This window comes from Hypomesus transpacificus, chromosome 15 (genome assembly GCF_021917145.1).
Source record: "Hypomesus transpacificus isolate Combined female chromosome 15, fHypTra1, whole genome shotgun sequence".
NCBI lineage: Eukaryota > Metazoa > Chordata > Actinopteri > Osmeriformes > Osmeridae > Hypomesus > Hypomesus transpacificus.
In genome coordinates, this window is record NC_061074.1 from 6,888,706 (window position 1) to 6,909,245 (window position 20,540).

The window sequence follows — 20,540 nt, forward strand, 5'->3', positions numbered from 1 at the left end:
GTGTTCCCCGTTATTATTTTATTGGTAGTCTCTGCTGTCAATCACAGCTACACCCAGAGTCCTACACATGTCAATGCAACATCAAAAACAAAAATAGAATCTCTTTCAGGTTTTGACAGTTTATATAAAATCACACGTGTGTGACTGTACAACAGAACACATTGTCCTCGCGCAAGTGTGGAGTATATATTTTATACTCCATTTAAAAAAACACATTCACCCTCAATCACACAGCCTCTTATATACACATCAGTCATCCACTATCTTACACACACACACACACACACCAAATAAAGTTCAAGTACTGCTTTGCACCAAATACAATTCCTAAAAAATATCCCACATCATAGTTTCAAAGCAGAAAAATATTCAAAAAGAATGTACTTGCTAAAATAAATCTATTTTTGTATGCATTTACCAGAATACTCACAGAGAACATTTGAATACCTTCCCAAAGTGCAATACTCTCACAGACTATAATCCCATGGGCTCCATTTAATGAGGGCCCTTTCGAACTTGAATCAAAATGCTCAATCACACAGATTTGCACACATACTCGCACACTGCACTCAGATAAAAGGCCACAGGTAGGGGATGTTTGGGGAGGGGGGAAGAACAAGGGTTGGAGGTAGTCCAGTCTGCCCTCCTCCTCCAAGGCTGTCACACAACCTCTCCGGAGTCCAGACCCCAACCACAGTCTCTCTTTGGGGTATAGGGTTGTACTCCACTGCTATGTGTTGTCTCCAGTGACCAAAGGCACCTTGACCTCAGAGTCCAGCCCCGCCTGCAGCTCCATGTCTGAGCTGGCCCCCTCCGGGTCTCCCCTCCTCCGGGCCCCCCGGCCCCCGCGGCCCCCCCGCGGCCCCCAGCCTCGCAGACACAGCTGGCGCAGGTCCAGGTGGGCTAGCGTCACCTCCAGGGTGTAGTACAGAGACCAAAACAGGGCAAAGCACCCCAGCAGGAGCAGAGACTGGGGGGAGAGATAGAGGGAGGGAAGGAAGAAAAGGTGATGGAAAGAGAGAGGGAATTAGGAGCATCAATTAGGTATAAAAAAAGTGAAACTACGAGGAAATAAACTACCAAACCAAGTTGTGAATGTGTGAGTGAGTGAATGTGCGAGTGAGTGAGTGAATGTGTGTGTGAGTGAGTGAGTGTGAGTGAATGAGTGTGTATCTACCTTGAGGCTGTTGGAGGTGAAAGGGCTGATGCTCTCAGCAGGTATGTCCAGTCCTGGGGGGCAGGGCAGAGAGAAGCTGCTGTCCAGATACTGCCCCCCCATGGCCTCCTCTACCAGCCTGTCAATCAACACACAGCCCATCAACACACAGAACCTTCCCCCAAAGTGACAATCAACACACACAGCCATGTATGTATGTGTGTGTGTAACATGTGTGTGTGTGGCGTGTCCTCACCTCTGCCTGTCCTTGACCTGGCTGAAGGCCATGGAGGAGCCGTAGAGTGTGAGCTTCCAGTGCTGCAGGACCCCTACTGCAGAGCACACCTGGCTGGAGGGGTCTCCTGGCGGGGGGGAGGGGTTATGTTATTGGGTCTTGGTGAAGTTGTATTGGGGTCATTCTGTTGTGATATTGTGAGATACTTACTGTAGTCAGAGAGCTGCAGTGTGTACTGTCCCTCTGCTCTCTCTCCCCAGCAGCGCACCGTGGAGAAGGTCCAGTCCTGGTACCCCGACGGGTCCCTGACACACACACACACGCAGACACACACGCACGCACACACACACGCGGTGAATACATATCGAAAAAAAGACAGTCTAACAATCAATTCAAACATGCTTGTAAGCTATGATGTGCATGTGTGTGTGTACTCATTCACCTGTCGATGACGCGCCTGGCTCCGATGAGCGACGTCATCCCGCTGGGGCAGAGCAGCACCACCTCCACGTTGCCACGACAGGGGTGGGTTATTGTCACGGTGACGGATACATGCTCCAGCGTCTGCATCCCCGATTGGCTGAGGTCATCAGCCGTGACTGGAGAAGGGGGGGGCATGAGAGGAGGGGGTGTGGGGGAGGGCAGGAGAGGAGGGGGGGGGGGGGGGGCAGGTCAGCCAATAGATAGTAAACAGACCGAGGAGGACTGGTCAGAAAAACAGGTTCAAAAAAAGGCTGAGGGTGTGAGACCTACAGTCCAGCTGATCCCAATCATACTGCTCCCTTTCCTCCTCCCCCTCTTCCTCAGTACAGTGCAGTGCTGGTAGCTAATGGGGGTCTAACCCTAACACTGCCTCATCGTGAAGGCCAACACACCCACCCTGAGGAGGAGAGGGAGAGAAGATGAGGAGCCGGGAGGAGGAGAGCAGCTCCTCCACAAATCCAAGATGCCTTTAACTGTCTTCCCTCCACATCACCCCATCACTCCTCCTCGATCGAGCTTCTTTCTCTCCCCTCCTTCATTCTCACCCCCACCTCCCTCCCTCCTCCCTCTCCTTGTGAATGTGACTGACAGCATTGACCCTAACCAGGCATGCACACTCGCAGTCCATTCTGGACCCCAGCGATGGATGACAGTACCACACAGGCACACACACCTCATTGCACTTTAACTGCTGGTTTTCTTTCCAAAACCAACAATATATCTTGTTGCCTGTATCTTTCTCCATCTCCAGCCAAAACACATGCCACCCCCGCCACTAAACTATGTTCAACCAATGGGAATTATGACTGATTTTAACTATGAGATTTGTCACCGAGTGGATTCATTTGTAAGTGTGGAGTGATAGATTAGTAGAATAGTAATTTTGCCCTGGTCAGCAACGCTTGCACCGGTCTGTCCCCCAGTCAGAGAGAGAGAACTCACACACACCTAACCACAGAGGGGCCATGACAGGGTAAGGCAGCGAGAGAAAAGAAGGAAGGAAAAGAGATGTCTCTGCTGTGATGAGGTCAGTGTGTGTGTGTGTGTGTGTGAGTGAGTGAGTGAGTGAGTGAGTGAGTGAGTGAGTGAGTGAGTGAGTGAGTGAGTGAGTGAGTGAGTGAGTGAGTGAGAGAGAGAGAGAGAGAGAGAGAGAGAGAGAGAGAGAGAGAGAGAGAGAGAGAAGGAGAGAGAGCAGAAAGAAAGAGAGAGCAGAAAGAGAGAGAGAGAGAGGGAAGGAGGGACAGTAGAACATTGCCTAATAAGGACACAGAGCTCGTATTCTCCAGGGAGGGAGACTAACTCTACAGTAGGACACTGGTGTTGACAGCAGGGAGTACACACTCTGAACTGTAAATGTAAATGAACCCTCCACACAGACAAACACAGATCAGCAATAGGACAGACCAAGACTGGGCAAGAGCAGACAGATAGACACGCAGTAAGACAGATGGCAGACTAACTACCATTCCAGGTGAGTGCAAGTTTGTCGGGATAGGTCAGAATAGGCTCCTCCTTCTTCAGTACTGGGCTCTGATAGGACACCAGGAAAGGAACCGACTCCCACACCTGGAAAAACATCCCACAAGCTAGGTTAGGGGAACATATCATGTGGATGTGTCTCATTCCTCATGTATGGATCCGAGCCCACAACCAGAACACGACACTCAGATTGGACTGTTCAGGCCGTGTCAGCAGGTTCCTGTCTCATCGATTACAACCACAGCATAGTTCTCTCTCCTATTGAATGACACGCTCTGTCATGTACATGCACATGAGCCAAATCCTATTTAAGAAGTTAAGGGGAACAATACCACAGGGAAAGCTTCATATTGTGCTGATGAAACATTTTACTGGCTGTCTGTAGCCTGAGGGTTTAGTTTACTTATAATGAGCTCACTTAACCTTAAAGTATGCTTAATCTCACTTTGACAGTGAAAATAGTATTGATAATATCTGTGTGTGTGTGTGTCCACCTTGGCAGCATTGACCAGTCTCCAGGCGTTGAGCAGACCGAACCCATGTTTGTGGCTGTGGTGGAACCCTGCCCCGTTCACCTTCCAGTCCGCCCGCGTGTCATACTGCAAACACACACCTCCAAAATAAACACCCAACTTGAGATAGCACCCAGTTCATGCCCCCCCCCCACACACACACACAGGCTCACCTACACAGCCCCCCCCCCCCCCCCCCCCCCCCTGCATACCTGCGTGGCGGTGTAGGTGATGATGTGCTGGACGTCCCTCCAGCTGAGGCAGGGGCGGACCTGCAGCATCAGGGCCACCATGCCGGCTGCCAGGGGAGCGGCCGCTGACGTGCCCGTGTGGCCGTCGGTGCAGCCGGTGCCGTGCTGCATGGACCAGTCTGACGTCACCTGCGCACACACGCCCACGCACACACGTTCATGCCAGTCTCCGGATGTACTGTGTGCACTACCATGTGACATCATGAACATGAATCCTGTGGTTAGTGTGTGTGTGTGTGTGTGTGTGAGTATCTGCACTCTGTAAGGAGGATGGTAAATAACAGCTGGCTCAGAGTCAGCACTACATTCAGCGGCACTGTTGTATTGCTTATGGCCAGAGAGCTGGGAAGTAGCAGGGGGGGCGCGAGGGCAGGAGGATCTGAAAGTGCATCGAGATGCACAGACAGGGGATTATTCAGTTAAGGAGAGGCGGGGGCTTGACAGGCATAGGAGAAAGGGAGAGAGAAAGAAGACAGAACGAGAGAGAGAGATCAAGTGAGCCTTAGGAATGTTCTGGTGACCACTGGATCTGTGTTGTGGTGTAGTGGGTGTGGCCTCTTGGTGCCACCAATCCCAGCATGGGTCTCTACGTCATGTCCCAGACCACGTTTCCATGGTGATGGAACCAAACAGCAGCAAACAGAGCAGAGCAGTACTGTCCTTCACTCTCTCTATTCATCCCTCTATACCTCATCCCTCTTTCTCCCTTCACCAGCTTCCCCCTCATCCTCCTTTCCAGAACCCTCTCTCTGCTAATCTCATTGACCATTGCTATGTTTAGAGTGAGTTTATGTAAGGGTCTGTGTTTGTAAGTATATTGGCGTGTGTACATATGCATTTAAGTGTGTGCATATATGAAAGTGTGAGCGTGTGTACATGTGTGAGTAGGTGTGAGTGTGCCAGTGTGTTCATATGGTTGCATGAGTGTGCATGTGTGTGTGTACTAATGGTAAACTCACAATGCTTCTCATCTTGACCCCCCCACTGCTGAAGGTAACAGCCAGCATGGAGGCACACTCCTCCGCATAGAACGGCATCCTCCCGTCCTCATCCACGGCCCCTGTCACACACACACACACGTTGACATTATACAGTGACTCCTTAGGATTTTCTTATTTCTTTCTGAAGGGGTACACACAGACACACACACTGTTACCTATAGTGATGGTGTAGATGGAATTGGCATAGCCATCGTAGTTGCAGTTGTCGTTATACTGGCCCCCGTTGCCACTGGCAACCACAAATATACTGCCGAAGCCCCGCCTGCCGGCGATCACCCCGTGCTGCAGCGCCGCCTTGAGGACAGAGATGGAACTGTTACTGACCTGAATCCCACTGCCAGCTGGACTTCACATTAACTGAGCCTACAGCGGCATAACCCCCCCTGTCGGGGACTGAGTGGAATGCAATTTATTAGGAAAATATTAGTACACCTGTGTGTGCTAATAAATGTGTTTGTGTGTGTGTGTGTGTGTGTTCACACATGCAGACCTTGCCCAGGGGATGTGGCCCATCAACTGTATGTCCATCATCATCTGGTCCCCAGCTGGAGACACAAGAGGAAGAGCCAAGGGGGGGATAGAGGAGAAGGAGGAGAGATGAAGAGAAGGAGGAGCAGACAGACGAGAGGAGGGAGGGGAGAGACAAGTGGAGAAGTGGAGACAAAGCCATTTAAGAGAGCTGAGATAATAAAAACATACTGTGTGTGTGTGTGTGTATGCATGTGTGTGTATATGTCCTGCTTGCTACCTGCAGCTGTATACATCGTTGACTTGGTAGTGTTTGTTGAAGGCCACAGCCTCCATGCTGTCTGTCAGCGGTCCGTCCAGCACCCTGATACCTACACACCCAGCCGAGAGAGAGAAACCCATTCCAGACAGATGAGGAGCAAGCAGGGACCAGTACCAGGTACAGGGGGTATTCTGAGGACTGAGGGGCCTTGTGACAACGAGCATGAACCCCTTGTGGCCCCCCTAACTGCAGAGGCTGAATCATTATAAAAATTGTATTTTGCCTGTTAACACAGTGAAGAAAACTATATGACAACAATAATGGTTAATGTAACTGGCCCCTCTAACGGTACAACTGGCCCCAGCTTGCCCCCCCCCCCCCCCCAGTTGAAATGGTGCAGAACCTCCCCTGACCTGAGAGACACCACAGGGAAGTCAGGGAGACAGTGGGAGAGGATTCAGACACACACTTACCTGCCACTTTACTCCCATAGGCCACACCCACGGCACAGAAGCTGTTGTTGGGCACAGCGGCGATCTCCCCAGCGCAACGCGTCCCATGGTGGTTGTCACTGTGAGCATCGGGGTGGGGCATGGGGTCTGGGTCGTTGGAGTTCAGGTCGTAGCTGCCCTCTGGACTCTGGATGGGGTGGACAGTTAAACGGTGTGACCTTTATAGTACAGTTATGTCTTATTACAAATCCTAGCTTGCATAGAGCCATAATACACAAAGTCATAGTCGTAGGACACAAAGTCAGCACAGCTGTACAAAATGTACAAAGTACATATGCTATTATTTCATTCTCACAGCCTTTCATGCCCTAATAGCTGGCTGTAATCATACGACCAGACCAGAACAATCAGAGGAGGGGGTGGCTGAATCCAGGAAGTGGAACTTCACATGACTCACATAGTTGGGCTGGATATCCTGGAGGGTGTGTTCCACGCCGTCGTCAACGACAACCACGGTGACGCCGCTCCCTGTGATGTTGTACTCCCAAACGCCTGTCACGTTGATGTCCATGCCCTCCCTCAGGTCGTTGTGCTGTGATGTAGAGAGAGGAAGAGAGAAAGAGAAGAGGGGGACAGCGGAGAAGAGGGAAATGAATCTGGGGCTGTCCATGCTCGTACCCTCATTTCCAGTTCATTTCCAGAGGGGGCTGCGAGTTGTATATTAGCTCCCAGTGTTAGGAGTGAGACAGAACACAGAGAGCCCAGTGTGGTCTACACTCAGTTGTGAGCAAGAAAGCATAATCTTTCAGTGGTACTTTAGTCAAGTGAGGTGGGTTCTCACCAGGTGCCACTGTTTGGGGTATCTGGGGTCGTTAAAGGCCACAGACCTCTTGGACCTGCTGAGCACCTGTTCCTGGGAGTGCCACAGGACATGTGGGTGAGAGGCCAGCACCTCAGCTGGACTGGCCACGCCTACCCCCTCTACCGGCCCGGCCTGATCTTCAACTCCAGCCCTAGGCTCGTCGCCAGAACCAGGCCTAGGCCTGGGCCATGCACACAGCAGGTAGTGTCCCTCCAGCTGTCCGATCTGTCCTCGGTTCTCCAGGCCAGCCTGCCGGGCCACCCTGCTGGCCACCAGGTCCAGATCCAGGGGGCCGTCCTCCGGGTCTGAGTCAGCGTGCAGCCGGACCGCCCAGGATTGGCCCGGACCACATGTAGGAGGGGGGGATGAGGGGGTGAAGACGGGGTGAACGGTTAGGAGGAGAGCCGAGGTGAAGAAGAGGAGGAGCAGGAGAGAGGGAGAAGAGGAAAAAGAGGGTGATCCCATGGCAAGGCTGACACACAGTCAGGCCAACCGCTCCACATCAGAGCTGCAGCCTGACAGAGGGATAGAGGAGGGAGATGTGGAGGAAGGGAGATGTGGAGGAAGGGAGATGTGGAGGAAGGGAGATGTGGAGGAAGGGAGATGTGGAGGAAGGGAGATGTGGAGGAAGGGAGATGTGGAGGAAGGGTAGTAAACATTGTGTGAGTGGGGGACAGAGTGTAAGGCAAAGTAAACAACAAGTTATGAAAAAGGAGAGAAGAGAAAGAAAAAGGAGAGAACAAAGATTAGAGAGAGACCAAAACATGAACACTCATACCAGTGTGGTATTTCACAGGCAGTAACCTGGTTTCACAACATCCCACAAGCTACCTTGTCCAGCAGATTGATCAGCTTTATTAGCACACCACTGCTTGCACAACTCCAGGCACTAACACGCTAGCTCAGACATCATGCTGTTAGACTACAGAGCTGTGAGATGGTCAACACAGTTCAGGGACAACCCTCAAGTGAATACACAGGAGCCTACTTAACAATACACGTTCAGACACGCACCTGCGGCCGCACACAAACACACACAACAAATGTGTTATGTTGCTATGCCTGTTACCTGATAAACAGGTTACCTAATACACCTGTAGGTACACCTGTTACACAATACACAAGTTTTCACAGTGATGTGACCAGCAGAGCTGTTTGACACTCACTGACCTCATTCTGTGGTCATAAAGTATGAGACGCACAATAGCCTTTAAATATTATAACCATATTTTGATCACACAAGTGCCTTGAAACTCCACACCGCAACACTGTGTCTAAACAACAACAGTGGAAGGAAGATAAAGCTACACTAGGTTACAGTGTAGCTAGCTTTTTGCCAAACAAAGATTCAATATGGCTGAATCACAAACAAGTGTTAATCGCAAATTAATGCTAACCCCACATCATTGTGCTAAAGTTATGGCTAGTAGGTCCCGACCAATTTTATCCATTGTCAGCAGAACGTCGGCGAACTGTGAGGACCGTGACGAGACTATAGTGGCAGGTGGATTTAGCTCGCTATCAAACCAAATGGCAATCAAGTCCATTTTAATAGAAATTCAATGTAAATAAATAGTGGCTAAGCATTGGCTAAGTAACCACATAAGTTTGACAACTCGTATTCACGCAGGGGACATGCGGATGTTATTGCCATTAGCTTCAAACACTAGCGCGTTCTAGATATCGTTTCATATGATGTATCTCAGGGTTTAACCACCACACGATAGAATAACAATAATACGATTATATTACCTTCGCGTTGAAGTCTTTACTCTATCGTTTATTTGTGAATGACACCTTCATTTTGTTTGGTATGCGAACCAAATCTATATACTCTGATGCCACACTAGTGTTGGAACACTTCCGCAACAATCCCAGTACAAACGTCATTTCCGCAGAAATATTATTTCTCTCCACCAGAGTCTTTTCTATGGCTCTTCTCTCCACCAAATAACTTTTTATTGACTTCTATACTCTTTTGTCTCCACCAAGGGGCGAAAGGCCCTCACTAATTCATGGGGTCGTATGCGGCAAATTCTATGAATAATTTTAATCCGTGTTTCGAGAATTCAGTGTAGTAGTGCGTGTCTTTCATTCGAGACCACTCAATCTCATGGCACAGAGGACGAGTTAGAGGTATATTAATAACTTTATTGGTACTCCACCGTCAGGTCTGAGAGCAGACGGATTGATACATTTCTTGGTTCATGTATTTACAGCAGGTCGAGACAGAGCAGGGAGCTGCCCATATGCATATAGGGTCGGGTTGTTCTCCCCCCCAGCTCCTCAACATACACAACATTAAAAACATGGCAGCCAAGTATTTGCATTAGACCACTATTTTGCACTGATATAGCAGGTTAGACCAGAGGGGGCTGCATAGGTGTAGTAATAATATGGTAATTATCCGATTCCTGCCTGCTGATAAAAGGCAAGGAAATTGATCAGAAATATATGACGATTACACAAACGTAATTCTCCCATGTCCCCATGAGAGAACACAAGACCGAGACATGAGGCTGATTCAAGATGAGAGGGTTAGATTGTGTCTGGGAGTGATGGGAGGGATTACACAGTTGTGTCAAGAATCATCTCAATATTTGGTGGGTTGGAGTCCATCGTTGTATCGGACCTGTCTGAGGTGTGTGTTCCGTGTCTGGACTGTAGTAGTTTATGCACCAACATTATTATACAGTACATACATATATCAACCCATAGAAAAGTGTCATCTGGCTTCAGTTATATTACAGTCAATACATCAACTAAGGTGTGAAATGACCCCCCAAACAATAGTTTCACCCCATCGCTCTGATATTGGAATATTGACTATACTGTTTTTTAATGCTCACTTGAGTGGCACTTACTGCAGTTTGGGTTTGCTGGTAGAATCACTGTAAAACAACATAACTAAATACATCTTTCTGTGTAATAGCATGTTATCTTTCAAACACATTTTAATTGCACATTCTCTCTGTCACACATACACTCGTTTACTCACTCACAGTATATTATTTACATCATGCCCTTCTTTCGACAAACCTATCCACTCTCTTCCCACCAGAGGTTGCTGAATTTTAAATCCTTCTCACTCGCCTGCCTATCCCCCTATATACTTTACCTCTCTCCATGAGGCTGCCAGTTACTGAACCACCTCTGTTACATTGCACATATCCCAAACAACAACAGTGTAGGTAGTATGACAATGTAATACTACCTCCAGTTCTCCCTAAGCACCCCCTCTCTAAGGTCATCGCACATCCACCTTGGCTCTACAGGTTTCAGTTAAAGCTCCTCACAAACTCTGACTACAGCCGTATCGTATCTCTTAAAAGTAATCAGAATTATTTCAATGATGCACTTCTTTCCTACTCTTTTCCCCTGTCTCTGCTCTATATCCTGTACGTCCTTCAATGTCTTCCCCATCTGTACCTAAATCTCTGCCCTGCCCCTGCGGTCTCATTTGAGCAGGGAGATGTCGTCTGCAAAGTCGCCCATGCCGGGGGGACGGAGGCAGCGGGTGAAGCGCCACTGGCACACCATGAGGCAGAGAGGCAGCATGAAGAGGGCACAGATGCCCGCCATGATGTAGGCAATGGTCATGAGCGTGGACTCATCCGTCTGGGGAATGTTGTAGCCGCAGTCCTCCAGGTCCAAGCCGTGGAATGGCCCCTCCACCGACGCCGTTCGGAACTCGTCGTGCACTGGGATTGGATGAAGGCCAGATGTGGACAGGTGAGGGGGGCCTGGCCTATGTTACACACTCAGCACACTTACTGATCTCACCCCTCCCAAGCCTTCTCCTCCCTTAGCCCTTCCCCACCAATCACACTTCTTTTCCTTACGTCCTATTTTCCCTCCCCACCTCCTCTTCATTCATCTGCTCTTCACCTCTCCCCTTGTCTGCTTCCCTACCCTCTACATCTCCTTCCCCTTTCTCGTTCTCCCCTCCCCTCCTATCCTCTCCTCCACCCCTCTCCTCCTCCACTCCTCTCCCTTACCGTGGCACGTGCTGACAGCAAAGCCGATGCGTTTCCTCTGGCGATCGAAGACAACGTAGAAGCCCTCCATAATGACGGCGCCCATCACTGTTCCCGTGCTCGACTGAGACACTGCAAACTTGTAGCAGTCCTCCTGGGCCGACGCCACGTCTTCCACGGGACGCAGGTACTGCTGCAAGGACGCGATGTAGCACAGGGCACGAGTTAGGATATAACTCCTATACTGTGTGTGTTTGTGTGCGTCCATACGTACGTACACAAGGGTGTTTATGTACCTGGGGTAGGATGGAAATCCTGAAAGACTGGTTACGGTTCTCACTCATCAGGTAGAGGGAGATGACAGGGAAGATGTGCCAGGGGGTGGTGCCAGCCTGCCAGCACACCAACTGCTCCCCCAGCCAGAACCCCGATGGGAACTGCTCTGTCTGGGGGGTGAAAGAGATGAAATGGGGCAAGAGAGAGAGAGAATGAAGCAAAGAAAGAGAGATAGACAGTTATAGTATAACAGCTTGTGGATGTATTGAAAGCCACGTTGACAACCATGTAAAAAGAGAGGGAGGAGAAGAGATGTGTGGAGAAAGAGAGGCCGGTAGAGGAGAGGGAGGTAGACTTACAGAGGAGGCAGCCTCGATGGCCTTCACTGCAGCCTGGAACACCTTCCTGGGGAGGCGCAAGTTAGTAGTCCCACTGTCCACGATGCTCTTATCATAGTTATACTGACCAGGAGGAGAGAGAGAAGGAGAGAAAGAGAATAGGAGAGAGTGGGGAGGAGAGAGAAAGAGAGAGAAGAAAACAGGGACAATAAGACCAGAGAAAAAAGAACCAAAGGTAGAGAGAGAGAGAGAGAGAGAGAGAGAGAGAGAGAGCAGAGAGAGACAGAGTCAGTGAGAATACACAATTAAACACCACCTCTTCCGCCGAGGTCACAGCATTGGTCCCAGAGCCTGACCTGCTCACCTCCTTACAGTCCATGCTCAGGTCCTGCCCATTGACCTCGATGCGCACGATGATGACCTCATAGTACCACTCCCTCCGGATGGGCGTGTACCAAAGATCCCCTACGTAGAGTGACGTGTCCACCCCTCCAATGATCTGAGGGGACAGGGATCACATGGTAAAGGATGTGTATGACATGATATTGTTTTATGTGTTCAGATAATCCAGATAATGAAAGAAAATTCATGAATTTTCATTTAGTTTGAAATTGATAGATAGATTGGTTGATTAATTGTTTGACTTGAATTGATTGAGCGGTTGCTGTGTGTCCTTCACCATGCTGCCACCCACGGTGGCGCTGCCCAGGCTGTAGTTCTGGGTGAAGCCAGCGCCACACAGCTGCAGGGAGAACAGGTTGGGCACCGCTGTTTGGCGCACCAGGGAGTCGAAGAAGGGCTCCAAGGTCTCGTCAGGCTGGGCGGTGGGAGGGGGGACAGAGGTTAGTGATGATCATTGATAGAGAGAGTATCTTGCTTAGTTAATTCTCTCATCACACTTCCTCCATCTTTCTCCTCTATCCCCCCCCCCGCCCCTACCTCTCTTTCACCCCTCCTCACCCGTGCTATCTCAGCGTACGCCAGTCCCAGGATGCCCTCCCAGTTGGAGCCGTTGATGAAGAAGCGATCTGATTGGGTGATGGCAGCGATGTTGGCGCGCATGGTGGCGTTGGGCCCGTGGGGCACGGACACCAGGTCTGTGCCCAGCTCGCCCTCCCAACGGCCCTGGGTGTAGGGCACGTACACACTTCGGCCCAAGTCATGGTTGGAGGTCGACCTGGGAGAGTGGTGGGGGGGTAAGTAGGGGGTGAGAGGACACAGGAAGGAGTGAGACAGAAAGAGAGGGATGGAGGGATAAAGGGAAACAAAGAGGAAGGGATTAGGTCTAGGTGCTCAAAGACGAGAGATGCCAGAGGTGATAGAATCTATAGGTAACTAGGTTACTCGGGTCCAGGTTGCTTGGTTACCGTACTCACAGTGAGCGGTGGTAGTATCGTCGTAGGAACGGGTGAGAAGCAGCTCCCACAGCAAAGTTACTGCTGCCAGTGTCCACTAGGATGTTCAGCTGGAGAGAGGGATGGAGATATGGGTGTGAGGCAGACAACAGGAGGAAGAGAGAGAAGCAAAGAAAGAGATCCAGATGCGAGCGAGAAAGAGAGATAGGGAGAGGAGGAGAGACATAGACTCATCATTATGAAGTGCACACACAAGCCACTCCCAGATATGAACCATAGGACTCAAAGATTCACTGCAGCATTCTATTTCTGTAATTTTGATAAACGTGAACACAGTGGTTTTAAAAAGAGACTTCCTATTCAGTCAGCTTCCTCTCAGCCGCTAAACCAAGGCTTAGCCATGGAGATCAGCACTCTTTCAATCTTGTCTCTCCTTGGTCTCTCTCCCTCTCTGTCCTATTTGTCTCTCTGTCTCTCTCTCTTTCACCATTCTCTCCTACACTCTCTCTTCCTCTAATCCTACTCTTGTATCTCCTCTCCTCCTAACGTCATGTTGCTCTCTATTAAGCTCGTCCTGAATGTCCTTCTCTCATCCTCCTCCCACTCACTCCATCCCCAAGGCTGTTCTCAGGTTGCCCTTCCCTCTCTCTTTCTCTCCACTTTCTCCCTCTCTCCATCCTACCTCTCCCCGTCTGTTTCCCATCTCTCTCCAGTCTCATTCTCTCTACTTTCTCTGTTCCTTTTTCTTCACTTTCTCTCTCACTCATCTCCCCCCTTTCTTTCTTCCTTTAAACGGTCTATCTCTCTTTCCTCTCTCCCCCCTTCCCCTCTCCTCTCCTCTCCTTTCCGTATGTCCTGTCTGAGGATCATATTCTGCTCACTCAGTCATTCAGACTGGGGGAGACACATGCTGGGTCTCTGAGAGTTACGGCAAAGATGGTGTGTGTATGAGCGTGTGTGTGTGTGTGTATGTTTGTGTGTGTTGTGAGTGTGTGTGGGTGTGCGTATGTGTACAAAAAGACAGAAAAAAGGGAGAAGCAAGAAGCAATACACTAATCAATAATGCATCTTCTATTTAAATATCCAGGAAGGTGTTCAGAGTCTAGCAGCCCCACATGCTAAGTACACACACACACCGACACACACACACATCATACACACGCACACAGATTATACCCACACCACACACACACAGATCATACACACATACACACTCTGACACAAACACACAGCAACCATGTCCGTCCCCCCGTCCCCCCCCACACACACACAAACCTGCACCCTACCTTGCAGTAACCCTTATCCCACCTTGCTGGGCCAACTGGGACATGAATCTGCTGACCGTGTTCCCTTCCTGCTTCCTCTCTCTCTTCCTATCTCTCCCTCTTCCTCTATTGTCCTACCTACATACACCCACACATTCCCTCTTCATCACTCCATTTCTTTTCATAAGCACACACACTATCACTTGATCTCTTCTTGCAGATACAAGCACATGCACACACACACTGGTCCTGACATAGTGAGACCTTGGACCTGCTACAAACCCACACACACTTCCCGTGCCTGATAAAGTGACTTCCTGCCTGCACTGCACCCCCCCCTTTGAAAAAAAACAAAAAAATCTTGTTGTTACACTTCCAGACATATTCTGCTGGGTCAGCTTTATGTTACTGTAATACAACTGGTGAGGTGGAGGAGGGGGCCAGGCAACACTGTTTCCAAACACTTCCAGTTCTCTGCATGTTTTCTACTGTTAATCTACTTAGTCTATTAATGAACTGAAATCATTACAGCACTAGGATTATGTATGATTCTAAACATGAGGATAGTGTTGCTTATAATTACACACACACTTATACAATACACAGATATATAGTCATACAGACGGTCACAAACACAAACAAATTCAGTCATTTAGAAACCTCCACACTCACACGCCCCCTGTGCCAGCCTGTACCCTGCAGCTGCACTCTTCTGGCCCTGCTCTCCCTGCAGAACTAATGGCTTCATTCTCTCCCTGTCCCTCTCTCCACCACACACACAAACAAACACTTGACTGCTTTGGACATCTGCCCTTTGAGAGAACCCTGACTGACTGCTATTCAGAGGCTATTTGACAGCAGCTAGACTAGTAAATATGACAAAGCCGAGTAAGAGATGGGCTGTGACACACGGGTGGGCTCGAGTCATATAACCTACATAGGGAGAATTTACTCTTAATGAGAAGAGGGGGAAGACATACACGGAGTTACCTTTTGTGGCGGTGTGCCAACTGCCATCTCAACATAGTAACCCTGTCCAGATTTACCACGCAGATTGTCGATCATGTCGACGAAATTAATGCCAAGAGCCCTTCTCCGCCTCCGCGCGACCTTCGGGGGGTGCTGAGGGGCGGCGGGCGGAGGTTCGGCGCGAGCGACCTGTCGCAATGGCATACGGATTGCCACAGGGCTCGAGGTGTACGGTTCAATCCTGCCAGTGTCAACACTACCATTGACAAACAGGCCGAAAGTCATCCATAGAAATATCCCCCAACAAGGACAAAGTGCCTCCATCTTGTGATAAACGCTAAGGATTCCAGATAGGCTAATGTGCTCGCGGGGTGTTTCCCATTCAGTTAATCGTATAATTATTAGTTTTTCATCAAAAATCGTAGGCTAATGCGGCGTAAATATCATCCACATCATAACAATATAATGCCCGTTTCATTGAAACCGGTGCGTTTGACTGTAACATCATCTGTCAGTGTTTATCCCCGACAGACTAAAATGACAGTCCAGACTGGTCTTCCCGTTCAGTCTATGAACATATATGGAATCTTAATCAATTCTATAGCCTAATAGACGCAGATGGCATGCTGTTAGATAAAGCTCCGATCCAAAACACCCAAATGGTATAAATGTTGAGACTGTTAAGACAAGAAAGTGCATAAAATATAGGTGATTCTCCTTTCATCCAAAAAAAAACAAAAAATCCGTAAACGGCATCAGCGGACTCCAGCCAGACTTTAATTTAAAGCGTTGCGCACGGTCACCTCAATCTAGGCCACCATAATCCGCATTCCTACTCCTCTATTCGTTCATTCTCTCCGCTACCTTCCCTCTTTCACTCGCCTCCACCATCAATCCTGCATCCTTGCAACGGAGAACGGAGCATCTCCCTGAAACCATCTCAACCGGGAAACAGCTTACATGGCATTCTGGGTAGGGTAGTTCATTGTAAACAGCATTAAACCATAACCATGTGAAGTGGGGGAAATGTAAGCTATTCTTTTATTAAATTCAGAATAAAGAAAAATTATTGTTGAGACCTCAGATCTGTGAGAAGTATTTAATACTGAAGACATATCTCTTTAGTGGATTACTTTGAAATAATTCACAACAGAATTTCCAACTGTCAAATGTTATTTTCATAATTTTCTTCCTGACCTAAAACATGACACTTGTAGACTACAACAAAAATCCCATTTGAGAGTTTTTTACATTCAGACCTCAAGAAAACCTCTCAAATAGTCCTAAAATACAGAAAAGTAAACTCTCTTTTTCTCATCCCAAATACAGTCTCTCTGATGAGGGCCCTGGACAATCCCAGAAGGAGGGGTGAGGAACAAGAGCACAGGGTGAAAAGAAACTCTCCCCATCTCTTTTCTCTGTTGTACAGCCCAATGAGTCTTTACAGTGGTCGACCAGTCCACTCTGCTCTGACGAAGGAGGGGTCATGGTCGAGTCTTCTTGCCCTGTAGAGACAGTTTCATAAAAAGAAAGAAAGTAGTTTTGGCAGACCATTTCATGCCAATGCATCTCTTTTAATATGAATACACTGAAAACAACATGTCAAAGACCATTCAGAAGGGTCTCTCTGTTTTAGTAATTATGTGTTGAGGATGGAGATGGTCCTGTTGACCCCTTGGTTGCTTACGTGCTTGAGTTCTGGGTTCCCAGGACCTGTGTTCTCTAATGCTGCTACCCTGCTCAGTACTGACACCCTGTGGCTGCCATGCTATCATGGAGGAGTGTGCCACATGTCTTGCAGCAGTAGGACATGTCCTGCACACACAAATGTTCCTTCTTCCTTGACATTTTGAATTCAGCACAAAGGAAACTAAAACATATTAACAGAGATAAATAAGCCCATCTGGCTGTTGAAGAGAAGTGAAGATAACAGGTAGTGGAGGACAAGGTTTGTGGTGCGTCTCACCAGTCCTCTGGATCGGTGTTTCTGAAGCCCTTAGCGAATGGATTACTGGCTATCTTCAGCTGTGTGATCTGAGAGGAGACAGGAGAAAGGGGAAGGAGCGGAAGAGAAGTATGGGTGAGGCAAGGAGAAGAGAGAAGTGTGGAAGCGGGAGAGGAAAGAGAAAGGTGGAAAGATAGAGAGTCGATAGTTAAACCATAGAATTCAGCTCAGTATATCAGTTCAGTGTAGTAGTTGAATTCCCGTCAGTTAGTGCCAGGTACTGTGTCCATACCCGATGGTTCTGGTAGGCCGTCACTGCTATAAAGCGGGTCTCGGGGAAGATGAAGGAGCAGAAGTTTCTGTGAGGGTGCAGCTGACTGTCCTGACCTGGATCCACATACACCACATGGAACCGTGGCTGATAACGGTGCATGGAGTTCAGGATCATCTGGGAAACATCATTGAGGATGGATGGTGGAGGTGGACAGAAATGGTGGAGATGTTAAAAGTACATTTAGCCCCTAAAGACAAAACATCTGTAGGTTGTTGGCCACCATGCTTATAAGCATGACAACACTAAAGGAGGATAGGAGTAAGATAAGAGTTCATACATGCATAACTGGACTTCTGGAGCCAGCATTATTAATTATACAGTATATATATATATATGTATATTATCAGAGTTGTTATAAACTGTTGCAGGCCTCTCACATGCCCATTGTCGTCAAGCAAATTGTTGGTAAGTTTGAGTGCGTCAAAAGAGACCGTTTGTTTCATCCACTGGGCACCCCTGGCCGGGGAGTCTGGGTGGAAGTGCATCCTCCCAGGAGTGGCCACGTCTGCTCGGCCTGCTACCAGCCACGACGAGCTGTGGAAAGCATATCTGTAACCCCCCCCCACACACACACACAGTCAACATGTGGAGTCGAGATACATGTACATTCGTGTCTGAGTACCGTCTGCCTGTGTGTGTGTGTGTGCCAGTGGTGGTGGTCGGTGTGTGTGGGCAACACCTGTATCTCTTGTCATCCACAGGGATGAAGTCCATTAGCAAAACATAGTCAGCCGCAGGGTCCAATCCAGATATGTACACCTGGAAGCTGGGGAACATTCTCCTGAGAGAGCAAGAGAAAACGGGAGAAAAGAGAGAAAGGAGAAAGAAATGTGTGAAATGTGTGTGTGTGTGTGAGTACTGCATCTGCGCCCCTCCTTTCATACCTCCCAGCTTTAGTGACAATCATCTCCGTCCCCAGCTGGTCAAACTGTTGCCATAGCGCCTGCATCTCCAGTTGAACTCTGACCCCTGTGACCTGGGGGGCCTTGAAGCAGGGCGACCCCCCCTCGGTGCAGTCGGGCAGCAGCAGGTCACAGCCGTGGGACAGCTGAGCGTCTGCACATCAGTGACAAAAAAAAGGGCACACGTGGAGTAACATTCCAGAAAAGAAAGACTTGCCTCTAGATCTGCGAGAAGCATTAGAGATACTTTCAAAACAGTATGGGGCATTTTGATTTGGTTCCTGATGATTGCAGTTTTTTACAGTCGCTTGGACACATTTCTCAATACTTAAGTCACGTTTTCAAAACTCTTCACACAGCGAGCATAACAGAAGTACATGTGGGCTAAACTGTGAACCATTTGTCATTGCTTTGGCACAAAATGCATTCAATGACTACATCTTTCAAATTTCATTCATTTTTTTCTCACTTCGACACAACAACTGCCAAAACTCTATGTACCTACAGGCCAATTTGCACATGCTTACATACTGTTTTCAAAACTGTTAAACTTCAGTTCAAAACAATAACATAATACAAAACTGAATAAGACAGAAATTAGCTACATTTCTACAGTAATATTGTAATGAAATATATTTAGAATAAAAAAATTAAATGCTATAAAATGATCTCTCCAGAAAGGGTTGTGCTAGGTGAGGAAAAGGATGCAGAGAGAAGAAAGCCAACATTTGTATGGGACAATGTGGCATTTCACCACTCCAGTGCAGTCACCGAGTGGTTTGCAGCCCATTCCAGAATGGTCTCACTTTTCTTCCCACCTTACTCTCCATTCCTCAACCCCATAGAATAATTATTTTCCTCATGGAGGTGGAGGGTTTACTGTATGACCACCATCCACATGATCAAATGTCCCTCCTGGACGCAATGAATGCTGGATGCCTGGACATTGCCAGGGATGGATCAGGCATGCCAGAAGATTCTTTCCTAGGTGTATTGCCTTAGATGACATAAGATGTGGTGTGGATGAGAACCTATGGCCAAATGCAGAATATTACAGTAGAATTCCTATTGTATCTGTATCAGTGGATGGTGTGTATACAAATTCTTGTATTCTGGAATTACTAGTGGGAAAAAAATGAAAGATATACAACACATTCAAGCATACTGCATCTGATTCATTCCAGTAACATATATTGCAGTACATTCTAAACAGTAAAGAGTTGTCCTGGTTTTACATTGTATAAAACATTGTATAATGCTACTTGTTGTTAGTGTTTTTTAGGTCATTGTTTTGTGGGTGACAAAGTATGTTTGCTGGCTGTCATCTTTTGCTAGTGTTATGGAGGAATGAGTTGATTTGAGACATGTATGAAGTGATTTGGTAGTTTTAGTGCATTTTGAATGTGAAATTAAATGCTGTGCCGAGCTGAAAGTTGGTTAGGACAACTGCGTTAAGAGTTTTGAAAACGTAACTTAAGTATTGAGAAATGGGTCCTAGCGACTGTAAAAAACTGTAATAAATATAATCTTATTATTAGGATATTTAATCTTATCTTTTATCACCTTGAAAGCCGACATTCTTTGCACTGCAAAGCGATCTCATTCTGTACCAGACTATCTGGACTGTAGGTTTTAGGTTTACTTTCAGACACAACTCTTTCTGCTCTGTAGTCATCCTACCTTCCATGCTGTATGTGGTGCTTCTGTAGCCTCCACAGGGTCTTCACACTCCCAGTTCAGAGCTGTCTGCTGGCCACAGAAGATCTTCCAGCCTCCGTCTCAGTCCCAGCAGGTCACCCAGAGTGGGTGTGTTTGCGTGTCTTTCTCACTCAATCAGAATTAGACCCAACTGGGGTCTGGCGCTGATCCCACCAGATTCTAGGTTTTATATACACTTACACACATGCCACAAACACACACACATGCCACACACACACACACACACACTCTTGGGACTGGATCCCTGTCTCATCCATTACTAAACTCATGCAAAATCTGATACGCAATAATCACACACA

At 48.1% G+C, this 20,540-nt stretch overlaps 3 protein-coding genes across 3 annotated transcripts; all 3 read right to left on the reverse strand.

Moving 5' to 3' along the window:
- Position 1: 1 nt before the first annotated feature.
- Positions 2–9,043, reverse strand: pcsk7 (proprotein convertase subtilisin/kexin type 7). The gene is made up of 16 exons (XM_047035409.1): positions 8,914–9,043; positions 7,141–7,676; positions 6,757–6,891; positions 6,321–6,486; positions 5,866–5,956; positions 5,608–5,662; positions 5,273–5,411; positions 5,076–5,176; positions 4,078–4,245; positions 3,848–3,952; positions 3,338–3,440; positions 1,834–1,990; positions 1,602–1,696; positions 1,413–1,518; positions 1,178–1,295; positions 2–970 (listed from the first exon to the last, which is right to left on the reverse strand). Exons 2-16 carry the CDS (start codon positions 7,624–7,626, stop codon positions 731–733), a joined length of 2,265 nt encoding a protein of 754 aa, XP_046891365.1. The 5' UTR covers positions 7,627–7,676; positions 8,914–9,043; the 3' UTR covers positions 2–730.
- Positions 9,044–10,102: 1,059 nt separating this feature from the next.
- bace1 (beta-secretase 1) lies at positions 10,103–16,223 on the reverse strand. Its single transcript, XM_047035767.1, has 9 exons — positions 15,363–16,223; positions 13,129–13,217; positions 12,713–12,929; positions 12,432–12,569; positions 12,117–12,251; positions 11,774–11,875; positions 11,435–11,584; positions 11,160–11,331; positions 10,103–10,862 (listed from the first exon to the last, which is right to left on the reverse strand). Exons 1-9 carry the CDS (start codon positions 15,663–15,665, stop codon positions 10,618–10,620), a joined length of 1,551 nt encoding a protein of 516 aa, XP_046891723.1. The 5' UTR covers positions 15,666–16,223; the 3' UTR covers positions 10,103–10,617.
- Positions 16,224–17,303: 1,080 nt separating this feature from the next.
- LOC124477916 (T-box transcription factor TBX1) lies at positions 17,304–19,352 on the reverse strand. The gene is made up of 6 exons (XM_047035991.1): positions 19,346–19,352; positions 18,505–18,676; positions 18,300–18,401; positions 17,993–18,169; positions 17,579–17,744; positions 17,304–17,375 (listed from the first exon to the last, which is right to left on the reverse strand). Exons 1-6 carry the CDS (start codon positions 19,350–19,352, stop codon positions 17,304–17,306), a joined length of 696 nt encoding a protein of 231 aa, XP_046891947.1.
- Positions 19,353–20,540: the final 1,188 nt, after the last annotated feature.